Source organism: Manis javanica, chromosome 4 (genome assembly GCF_040802235.1).
Source record: "Manis javanica isolate MJ-LG chromosome 4, MJ_LKY, whole genome shotgun sequence".
Taxonomy (NCBI): domain Eukaryota; kingdom Metazoa; phylum Chordata; class Mammalia; order Pholidota; family Manidae; genus Manis; species Manis javanica.
Window position 1 is genome coordinate 62,043,319 of NC_133159.1, and position 12,899 is coordinate 62,056,217.

General features: G+C 37.6%; 1 protein-coding gene across 2 annotated transcripts in view; it reads right to left on the reverse strand.

Moving 5' to 3' along the window:
- Positions 1-12,899, reverse strand: part of ERICH3 (glutamate rich 3) — a 121,099-nt gene that overhangs the window by 14,107 nt on the left and 94,093 nt on the right. For both annotated transcript variants that reach the window (XM_037024391.2, XM_037024390.2), the window contains one exon: positions 11,534-11,977. In XM_037024391.2, coding sequence (XP_036880286.2) covers positions 11,534-11,977 — 444 coding nt within the window. The remainder of the gene's footprint in view (positions 1-11,533; positions 11,978-12,899) is intronic.

The following is a 12,899-nucleotide window of genomic DNA, read 5'->3' on the forward strand; positions in this document are numbered from 1 at the left end:
GATTAAGTTCTTTAGTTTAGACACTATGACACACCATTAACTGTATGTAATTTTTTTAGCCCACAGACCTATTCTTAACACAATCATTGTTTTTATTCTTTGTCTCCTTCAACAATGTTTAATTCAGCACCATACAAATATCAGATAATCTTTCATACATTATCTCAGCCCCCATTTTATTTTTAACTAAGGTTCTAATCAGAGATGTAAGTAAAATATATACATTTCAATCTTCATCAGCTTCCAATCTAATTTACATTATCCATGTTCTACAGCATGGCCATCTAAATGACCTTCATTTCAAGCACGTAACTTTGAATCCATCCATATCTCCCTAGGACGTCTAACTGAAGACTCAAATAAGGAAGAGAAACTAGCTATAAACACCACCAGTATCAACAAAACAAGAGGTGCAATCAAGACCTGGTTGATTTATTTGAGGTTTTCTTAGGAATGTTTATTCACATAAAGGACTTTGAGAATATCTATGGCTTCTTTAACTGTTATTTTAAATATTTACCAAATAATTACATAATTTCTTCAAAAGATTCAAAAAACATCAGCAGCCAACTGTTATAATCTATTTATCCTTAGGTTTTGATAGCATTGGTCCTTCTACATCATCCTGAATATTTTACATGGTCTTTGTTTTGCTTTACCTATTGTTTTTATTTTCCACTGTTATTTGTACTCTCTGTCTCTGGGACTCTGCAACCGAGAAATGTTATTTTTGTGGAAGATGGACCGTAGAGCCATCCTACTGGTTCTTGTGCAAGAGTCTACACATTTTTAAGAAAATTTTCAAGGTTATAAAATACTGAGTCAACACAATAGAACACGTACAGTAAATAATAATATGTGCAGATATGAAAAGATATCCAAGATTCAGTGCTAAGTGCACAAAAAGCAAGTTGTACAACAAAGGTATCATTTCTCCATCTGTAAATAAAAATAATATATGTATATATGTAATATATGAATGCATTTATATGTGTGTAGATATTTGGAAAATTTTCCAGAATCACATACAAAAAACACTACTATCAGGCAGAGCCAACATGGCGGCGTGAGTAGGACAATGGGAATCTCCTCCCAAAAACATATATATTTTTGAAAATACAACAAATACAATTAATCCTAAAAGAGAGACCAGAAGACACAGGACAACAGCCTGACTACATCAACACGTGCGAGAGCCCAGCGCCTGGTGAAAGGGGTAAGATACAAGCCCCGGCCGGCGGGACCCCAGCACACCTCCCCCCAGCTCCTGGAGGGAGGGAGAGGGAGCCCAGGACTGCTAAACACACAGCCCCAGCCACCCACACCAGAGCGCAGACACAGTACCTGCATGGAGGGCTGGAAACTAGGGAAATAGGGCAGCAAGACCTCTGAGCGGGTTCTGAAGCTGATGCCCCTGTGACAAAGAAAAGCCAGTGCTCTTTGAAAGTCTTAAAGGGACAGGGATTTAACAGCTAGACGGAAACAACACAGGTCACAGCCCAGTGGCTGAAAATTACAGGGAAAACCGGGTGCACTAACCCCCTGGGCAACAGCTCTGAGACCCCTCACAGAGGTAAACAGCCAAACAGCCCCCCACCCTTCCATTACCCCTCCGGGTGCTGCGAAAGCAGAGAAACAGCCTAAGGCAGGCCCCGCCCACAGAAAGGGAGTTTCCTCCATATCAGCCAGGCAAGACACAAAGACGCACTCTACACTCAATTACCCAACACAAGCCACTGGGGTCGCAGTTGTCCCAGTAAAGAAAGGCCAGTAGCAAGTGGAAAGTTTGGCCCTCCCAGTTGACAGTCAATAGCACCTGTCAACATGAAAAGGCAAAAAAATATGATCCAGACAGCTTCGACATCTGCTCATCTTCCCCTGAGAAGGAACCTGGGGAGATAGATTTAACCAGTCTTCCTGAAAAAGAATTCAAAACAAAAGTCATAACCATGCTGATGGACTTGCAGAGAAATATTCAAGAACTAAGGAAGGAGAATACAGAAATAAAACAAGCTCTGGAAGGACTTCAAAACAGAATGGAAGAGATGCAAGAGAACATTAATGGTCTAGAAAACAGAGAACAGGAACGCAGAGAAGCTGATGCAGAGAGAGATAAAAGAATCTCCAGGAATGAAAGAATTCTAAGAGAGCTGAGTGACCAAACAAAAAGGAACAATATACGCATTATAGGAATACCAGAAGAAGAAGAAGAGAGAAAAAGGGATAGAAAGTGTCTTTGAAGAAATAATTGCTGAAAACTTCCCCAAACTAGGGGAAGAAATGGCCTCTCAGACCACAGAGGTACACAGAACTCCCATGACAAGGGATCCAAGGAGGGCAACACCAAGACACATAATAATTAAAATGGCAAAGATCAAAGACAAGGACAAAGTATTAAAGAGAGCCAGAGAGAAAAAAAAGGTTACCTACAAAGGAAAACCCATCAGGCTATCATCAGACTTCTCAACAGAAACCCTACAGGCCAGAAGAGAATGGCATGATATACTTAATGCAATGAAACAGAAGGGCCTCGAACCAAGACTACTATATCCAGCACGAATATCATTTAAATATGAAGGAGGGATTAAACAATTCCCAGACAAGCAAAAGTTGAGGGAATTTGCCTCCCACAAACCACCTCTTCAGGGCATCTTACAGGAACTGCTCTAGATGGGAGCACTCTTAAAAAGAGCACAGAACAAAACACCCAACATATGAAGAAGGGAGGAGGAGGAAGAAGAAGAGAGAGAAATAAAGAATCATCAGACCACGTTTATAATAGCTCAACAAGCAAGTTAAGTTAGACAATAAGATAGTAAAGAAGCTAACCCTGAACCTTTGGTAACCAAAAACTTAAAGCCTGCAATGGCAATAAGTTCATACCTTTCAATAATCACCCTAAATGTAAATGGACTGAATGCACCAATCAAAAGACACAGAGTAATAGAATGGATAAAAAAGCAAGATCCATCCATATGCTGCTTACAAGAGACTCACCTCAAACCCAAAGACATGCACAGACTTAAAGTCAAGGGATGGAAAAAGATATTTCACGCAAACAACAAAGAGAAGAAAGCAGGTGTTGCAATTCTGGTATCAGACAAAACAGACTTCAAAATAAAGAAAGTAACAAAAGACAAAGAAGGACATTACATAATGATAAAGGGCTCAGTCCAAGAGGATATAACCATTATAAACATATATGCACCTAATACAGGAGCACCAACATACCTGAAACAAATATTAACAGAACTAAAGGTGGAAATAGAATGCAATGCATTCATTCTAGGAGACTTCAACACACCACTCACTTCAAAGGACAGATCCACCAGACAGAAAATAAGTAAGGACACAGAGGCACTGAACAACACACCAGAACAGATGAACCTAATAGACATCTACAGAACTCTACACCCAAAAGCAACAGGATACACATTCTTCTCAAGTGCACATGGAACATTCTCCAGAATAGACCACATACTAGGCCACAAAAAGAGCCTCAGTAAATTCCAAAAGATTGAAATCTACCAACCAACTTTTCAGACCACAAAGGCAGAAAAGTAGAAATAAACTGTACAAAGAAAGCAAAAAGGCTCACAAACACATGGAGGCTTAACAACACGCTCTTAAATAATCAATGGATCAATGACCAAATCAAAATGGAGATCCAGCAATATATGGAAACAAATGACAACAACAACACTAAGCCCCAACTTCTGTGGGACACAGCAAAAGCAGTCTTAAGAGGAAAGTATATAGCAATCCAAGCATATTTAAAAAAGGAAGAACAATCCCAAATGAAAGGTCTAATGTCACAATTATCAAAATTGGAAAAAGAAGAACAAATGAGGCCTTAGGTCAGCAGAAGGAGGGACATAATAAAGATCAGAGAAGAAATAAATAAAATTGAGAAGAATAAAACAATAGCAAAAATCAATGAAACCAAGAGCTGGTTCTTCGAGAAAATAAACAAAATAGACAAGCCTCTAGCCAGACTTATTAAGAGGAAAAGAGAGTCAACACAAATCAACAGTATCAGAAATGAGAAAGGAAAAATCACGACGGACCCCATAGAAATACAAAGAATTATTAGAGAATACTATGAAAACCTATATGCTAACAAGCTGGGAAACCTAGGAGAAATGGACAACTTCCTAGAAAAATAGAACCTTCCAAGACTGACCCAGAAAGAAACAGAAAATCTAAACAGACCAATTACCAGAAACGAAATAGAAGCGGTAATCAAAAAACTACCAAAGAACAAAACCCCCGGGCCAGATGGATTTATCTCAGAATTTTATCAGACATACAGGGAAGACATAATATCCATTCTCCTTAAGTTTTCCAAAAAATAGAAGAGGAGGGAATACTCCCAAACTCATTCTATGAAGCTAACATCACCTTAATACCAAAACCAGGCAAAGACCCCACCAAAAAAGAAAACTACAGACCAATATCCCTGATGAACATAGATGCAAAAATACTCAACAAAATATTAGCAAACCAAATTCAAAAATACATCAAAAGGATCATCCACCATGACCAAGTGGGATTCATCCCAGGGATGCAAGGATGGCACAACATTCAAAAGTCCATCAACATCATCCACCACATCAACACAAAGAAAGACAAAAACCAAATGGGAATAGAGGGCAAGTACCTCAACATAATAAAGGCCATATATGAAAAACCCACAGCCAACATTATATTGAACAGTGAGAAGCTGAAAGCTTTTCCTCTGAGATCGGGAAATAGACAGGGATGCCCACTCTCCCCACTGTCATTTAACATAGTACTGGAGGTCCTAGCCACGGCAATCAGACAAAACAAAAAAATACAAGGAATCCAGATTGGTAAAGAAGAAGCTAAACTGTCACTATTTGCAGAGGACATGATACTGTACATAAAAAACCCTAAAGACTCCACCCCAAAACTACTAGAACTGATATCAGAATACAGCAAAGTTGCAGGATACAAAATCAACACACAGAAATCTGTGGCTTTCCTATACACTAACAATGAACCAACGGAAAGAGAAATCAGGAAAACAATTCCATTCACAATTGCATCAAAAAGAATAAAATACCTAGGAATAAACCTAACCAAAGAAGTGAAAGACTTATACTCTGAAAACTACAAGTCACTCTTAAGAGAAATTAAAGGGGACACTAACAGATGGAAAAGCATCCCATGCTCGTGGCTAGGAAGAATTAATATCATCAAAATGGCCATCCTGCCCAAAGCAATATACAGATTTGATGCAATCCCTGTGAAACTACCAGTAACATTCTTCAATGAACTGGAAAAAATAATACAAAAATTCATATAGAACCACCAAAGACCCCGAATATCCAAAGTAATCCTGAGAAAGAAGAATAAAGTAGGGGGGATCTCACTCCCCAACTTCAAGCTCTATTATAAAGCCATAGTAATCAAGACAATTTGGTACTGGCACAAGAACAGAGCCACAGACCAATGGAACAGACTAGAGAATCCAGACATTAACCTAGACATATCTGGTCAATTAATATTTGATAAAGGAGCCATGGACATACAATGGCGAAATGACAGTCTCTTCAACAGATGGTGCTGGCAAAACTGGACAGCTACATGTAGGAGAATGAAACTGGACCATTATCTAACCCCATATACAAAAGTAAACTCAAAATGGATCAAAGACCTGAATGTAAGTCATGAAACCATTAAGCTCTTGGAAAAAAACATAGGCAAAAACCTCTTAGACATAAGCATGAGTGACCTCTTCTTGAACATATTTCCCCAGGCAAGGAAAACAACAGCAAAAATGAACAAGTGGGACTATATTAAGCTGAAAAGCTTCTGTACAGCCAAAGACACCATCAATAGAACAAAAAGGAACCCTACAGTATGGGAGAATATATTTGAAAATGACACATCCGATAAAGGCTTGACGTCCAGAATATATAAAGAGTTCACATGCCTCAACAAACAAAAAACAAATAACCCAATTAAAAAATGGGCAGAGGAACTGAACAGACGGTTCTCCAAAAAAGAAATACAGATGGCCAACAGAAACATGAAAAGATGCTCCACATCGCTAATTATCAGAGAAATGCAAATTAAAAGTACAATGAGGTATCACCTCACACCAGTAAGGATGGCTGCCATCCAAAAGACAAACAACAAATGTTGGCGAGGCTGTGGAGAAAGGGGAACCCTCCTACACTGCTGGTAGGAATGTAAATTAGTTCAACCATTGTGGAAAGCAGTATGGAGGTACATCAAAATGCTCAAAATAGACTTACCATTTGACCCAGGAATTGCACTCCTAGGAATTTACCCTAAGAATGCAGCAGTCAAGTATGAGAAAGACCAATGCACCCCTATGTTTATCGCAGCACTATTTACAATAGCCAAGAATTGGAAGCAACCTAAATGTCCATCGATAGACAAATGGATAAAGAAGATGTGGTACATATACACAATGGAATACTACTCAGCCATAAGAAAAGGGCAAATCCTACCATTTGCAGCAACATGGATGGAGCTGGAGGGTATTATGCTCAGTGAAACAAGCCAAGTGGAGAAAGAGAAATACCAAATGATTTCACTCATCTGTGGAGTATAAGAACAAAGGAAAAACTGAAGGAACAAAATAGCAGCAGAATCACAGAACTCAAGAATGGACTAACAGATACCAAAGGGAAAGGGACTGGGGAGGATGGGTGGGTAGGGAGAGATAAGGGAGGGGGAGAAAAAGGGGGGTATTAAGATTAGCATGCATGGGGGGGTGGGAGAAACGGGAGGGCTGTACAACACAGAGAAGACAAGTAGTGACTCTACCACATTTTGTGCTGATGGACAGTGTCTGTAAAGGGGTATATAGTGGGGAGCCTAGTAAACAAAATATTCATCATGTAAGTGTAGATTAATGATTAAAAAAAAAAAAGCAGTTCCTGTGTGGTGACCTCCAATGAGTTCTACACAATGATATAAAGGGCATATAAAAGTGTAGGCAAAGGGTTTGTTTGTGTTTATACAGAGGATCAAAGCCTAATTTGGCTACCCCGAAAATGAACTAAGATACGATATGAAAAAGAACTTCCAACATCAGCACTCTCGGGAAGACTCATGCCAGAAGATGACCATTAAAAAAACCCCAACAAAGATCCATGCACTGATACAGGTGTAGATGCACTCATCCCACCAGTTCCTGGACTTGCCATGGGAATGAAGAAGGAGATATCTAAGCTGGCCTGTGCATACAGAAAACAACAAATTTGACTGGTTCTAAACTGTTGGAACTCAACGAAGAATTAGGAGAAGTGCAAATTGTAGCACTCCAAAATCTTACAACTACAGACGATTTACTGTTAAAAGAACATATGGGATGTGAACAGTCCCCAGGAATGGGTTGTTTTAATTTGTCTGATTTCTCTCGGACTGTTCAAGTTCAGTTGGACAATATCCACCATATTATAGATAAGTTTTCACAAATTCCTAAGGTGCCTAACTGGTTTTCTTGGTTTCACTGGAGATGGCTGGTAATTACAGGTATGCTTTGGTTATGTAACTGTACTCCTATTATGTTAATGTGTGTGCACAATTTAATTAGTAGTTTAAAACCTATACATGCTTAAGTTACTCTACAAGAAGATATGTCAAAGAAATAATCAATCCTCCCATGTTTTCTTCCATCTGCTACCTCTATAGCTTTTCTTCTTCCTTCCTAATTACAACCCTTAAATAGAATTCATGCCTCATATCGAATTTACCGAGTATCATAATTCCTCCAGGTGGTAAAGATACCTCGAGACAAGTGCTGGGCATAGAAGCCACAGGGCATAAATATGCAGAGAAGTAAAAAGCTAACCTTTTCAAACAATATGGCTTCTTTCTCACTTACCAACTTTACATTTCCCTGTATGGCCCCGGAAGATGACTGGTTAGCCAGAGATGGGTAAGATTTCTCAAGGGAGGAACAACCTAAGACAGGCACAGTCACAGGGGAGCCATCAGGTGAGAAATTGGGGATCAACAGTGGTGAGGCTTAAAACCTCACCCCCCCTGTTTTAAGAGAAATCTTCTGCATCCGTGGATGTTTTAATGCCCTTGGCCAGCTTGGATTAACACATAGTCTACAGGCACACACCTGATCATCTACATTTGCTCTCTTACAACACTAAACTATGTTTTCTACCTTTATCTTGCATCTACCTACCACTTCAGCATTTTATTAAAAATAAAAATAATAATAATAATAATAAAGGGAGAAATGTGGGATCCACATATAAATCAAGTATAAAAATCAAACGAATATTCATATTTGACCTGATTGCTTATAGTTCATAATGTGTGATCAAAACCGAAAAGTTTCTGTGATGACTGCCCTTGTACTGTTCACCATGTAAGAACTTATTCACTATGTAAGAATTTGTTCACCATGTAAGAACTTGTTCGTTATGCTTCAGAATACTGGAGACTGATGAGAATTAGGCTTGGGGTGAATTAATGATTGTGCATTGAACATTGACTCCCCTATACAGAATTTTATTGTTGTTAACAACCATTTGATCAATAAATATGAGAGATGCCCTCTCAAAAAAAAAAATCTTAAAATGTTGATAACCTTTGATCCAGAATTATGCTTCTTGGAACTTAGACAAAGAAAGTAATTATAAATTTGAAATTACCTTAGATAATAAGAAACTAGAGTACTGTTAATACTAGTGAAAATAAGAAAAAATATAAATATCCAACATAGGGAAATCATTTAATTATGAGAAAAACCACAGAATAAAATAATGCATAGGCATCCTTCTAAAGATTAGATATTAACATAAAAATGATTATGGTATAACATTAAGAATAAAAAGAAGAATACAATAATATTTTATAAAAATATGACAATATAACTTTGTAAACCCTAAGTTTAGAAATAAAAAGCTTGACCAACTGCTAAAAGTTATTCTTTGTGTGTGACAGATCTATGGGAAATTTTTAAAAACTTTTCTCTATTTTTTAAATGTTATTTCATAAGCCGTTAATAAAAACCACTGATAAAGAGACTTTGTACATATATTAGAGTTAAGAAAGATAAACAGTCACCAACCTTGTCATTTCGTCTTGAACCTACCTTAATAAAAAGATAATAACAAAATGTTTTTCTATTATAGATATTATCAAGAACACAGGTTTCCCATAATATCTGAGAAAAATAATAAACTTACACACTTTTCATTTCACAAATCCAGAAAAATCAAAACAACCCACTCTCTTCCAAGTGACTTGATCCTAGTACAATGTTTCTGCTATTCTATGACTGCCTAATTTGAGTCTACATTAGGTATCCCTTACTTTACAAAAAGATGTCTACTTAACATAAATCCGTATAAACAATCTAGCTTTCTGGAGTATAAGTAAATAATAAAATAATATTAATGTTACTACTGAATTTTAATATCTCTACCTTCTTTGATCAGCACCTTGCTAAATTATACAAATCTAGATTATACATTATATGTACCAGAATTGAACAATGAAATCCAAGAACAAAATTTGAGTTATTTCATAAAAGAATTTCAAATGTATTTTTTTTAAATCCTTGCTCATAAATGACAAAATATTTTTGAAAATGTTGGAGGTCTTTGTACTATAGTCCTAGAGCAAAGGCTGGCAAACTTTTTCTATAAAGAGCCAGAAAGCGAATTTTTAGGGCTTTGTGGACCACAGGGTCTCTGTTACAACTAAACTGTCCTTATAGTATAAGAGCACCCATTGAAAATATGTAGGTGAATGGTATGTTCCAATAAAACTTTATTTTCTGACACTAAAATTTGAATTTAATATAATTTCCACGTTACCACATACTAGTATTCTTTTGATTTTTCCAAATAATTTAAAATTAAAAAAAAAAAACTTAGCTTCCAGGCAATACAAAAAGAAAAGGTGGCAGGCCAGATTTGGCCCATGGACTTAAGTTTGTCAAACTTTTCCTTTCGGAGTTATTTTTTAACTTATTCAAAGGTTATATTCTCTGTTACATTTCACTGTCTGAAATGTTTTCAACCTCTTCCATTCCACCTTCAGAATCTTATCTAACCTTAAAAGCCTTCCTCAAACAAGCCCTTCACAAAAACTGTCAAGTTGTCCTTAACCAAATGGGACTTCTCTTCCTTTGAAATCCCAAAGCTTTTGTACCTTCTCTGGTTTTATGTATGACTACTAACCTTTGTCCAGTTAACGGTGTGCTACACCTTCCTCTTAACATTTTATATTAAGAGGGAGGGAACCCTCTCTTACACATTTCTTATTGACTATGGTACCCTGCACAGAGTAGAAAGTTAATAATAATGGCTGAATTGAAAGATAATTATTCAACATCCTCAATTTCTAGGTGAAGGCCCCAGTGGTTTAATAACAGCTTTTAAGATCCTCAAAGAAATCTATAGACATTAAAAGTATTCATAAGTTTTAAAACACAGATGACTTTTAGTAATATTAAAGTGTGAAAACACATTTTATTTTGGAATCCAAAAGAATGCCCACCATGTTGGCAGCAGAAACAACTGAGAGAGAAGGGAGAGGACCAAGATACAAGTTACAGGGCACAGGCTGCTATTTGAGAGGTAAATATCTGGCAGGCACAATCTGGCTGTCCACAGGACACAGATCCGTCCTTTAACTGTTCTCATAAAGTTGAGAAAGTCTTCTCATGTGTCGAAGGTCCTGGGGCCAGATTACTCTGAGACACTCCACACTCTGCCCATGTCAAATGGAACTGCCCTACACCCCCAGGATTCCCCCAGATCAGGAAGGTACTCAGTTTTAGAGAAGAATTCAAGGAAAAGCTGAAATTTTCTATGAAATTTCCATATGTGCATGTATCTAAATCTAAATTCCTATTGCACAGATACAGTAGGAAATTTTTAGAAACTGGAACTACTCTGCCTGAATTCAAATCCTAGGAATGTTTCTTATTAGCTATATAAGCCTTGACATCCTGACCTCTCTGAGCAATGATCATGTCATCTGTAAAAATCCAGATGATAATTATAGAACCTAACTCATAGGGATATTGGGTTGTTGTAAGGATTAGATGAGTTAATATATGTAAGAGTTTAGAAATGACACATAGCAAGCAACTACCAATGTTAGCTGTGTGTGTGTGTGTGTGTGTGTATCTGCATATATACCTAAGAACAAATAGTATTGCTAGTATTAAATAACTTCTAAAAAGCCACACGTACCCTTGCCTTCAGGCATGTATTGTGTTTTATTTTATTCTTGAGATAGAATTACCATAGGAAGGAATTTACAGGAAATAGGAAACAGGCTGTATAAGAATTACCAAGTAATTTTTTAAATGCAATAGAAGGAAAACAGCAAACTGAAAATACATGTATGATTATGTGACATAGAGAGAAGTAGGAAAAAAATTGAATCCCTCTGGCATTATCACAGTTGTATTTCCCAAGCTTTGGCAGAATGCAACAACCAAAATCAGCTCCCATGCATGGGGACCATGGCAGGCCAACTCAAAGGCCATACTTACCGCTTGTCTCCACCCTACAAGGACCTGCCTTTCCGTCTTTCACCTTAGCAGCGCTTCCTTCCCAAAGCTTACTCTTATCCTTTTCCTTTTCTTCCTCAGAAACATGTTCCCTGGCCTTCTCAGATAAGCCCTCTGCAATCGTTTGGCTTCTTTTCTTGATTTCTTCCTCAAGAACATTCTCCAAGCTTTCTTCTTTAGGTAGAGGCTTGGAATCCACATCTGCTTTTACCAGTTTTTGGTCTTCAATTACAGTTTCTAGGGAATCCTTAATTGGAAGGTGGGATTTTCCTGGCTCATCATTTTCATTCAACTCCTGAAAAGATGAACTTCTGGCATCTGGACTGTTTTCAGAGTGGACATCCCTGTCTCCCAATGCAGACTCATCTTCACTGCAGCTAGAACATGAGCGACTTCTGGATGAGACTGAGGAGGCAGTCTTTATATCTACAAAATACAAAAATGACAGCATCATTGTTTTTCCAAAAGCAATTAGTTTAGGCATGGGAATTACGTTAGTAATTAATCATACTAAATATTTTTAAGATAGATTAGTAGATTTGATAACCATTTCTTATCTATTACACATATTGTCATGATAAAGAAAAGACTGTATAAATCTGTGAGTCTATAGAAGCTTCCAACAGGAAATCATATTTAACTGAAAACTACTTGTATTTCTTTGTGTTTTGAAAGCCATTTCATTGGAAAACCTTTGTAAGTATCTCTTTTATTATAGAAAAAAATACAATAATATTATCCTTCTGCAGCAAGAGTATTTATTTCATTATAGTTTTTGATAGCCACAGTATTTTCTGTACATAAAACTTAAATTTTTACCTACTGTAACACCCACCATACTAGTAAGCCCTGGTAGCTGTGTATGGTAAGATCTATGTATTTGCATAATACCTAGAAACTTAATAAATGTCTTGAGGTATGCTCATATGTGCATGTGTGTATTTTTAGGTTCTCCAGAAACAGACACTGAGATGAGGATGCATGTGCAAGTGATGTATGAAGGATATGCTCCAGGACAAACTCTTACAGGTGTGGGGAGTAGCAGGACAGGGAAGAGAAGTCAATCAAGGGGGCTATTTCCAGCAACATCTCAACCTCAGCCTGGTTCCACAGGGACCTCTGGAGTCTAAATTATATTAGAATTTTTCCTCCCTTCAGGAAGAAATTGGGCTTTCATACTCTGCTCCAGTCAGATATAGCTATAGGCTACCCCAGGGGGGATGTAGACGCAGACTTTTTGTGCCTGAGGGTGAAAAGCAACTCCAGCAGCCCAGGGCTCACCTCTGAAGAAGGCAGAGGGTGCAGAAGCTGGGAGGGGGACACATGGGATAGGTAAGACATTGTAGGG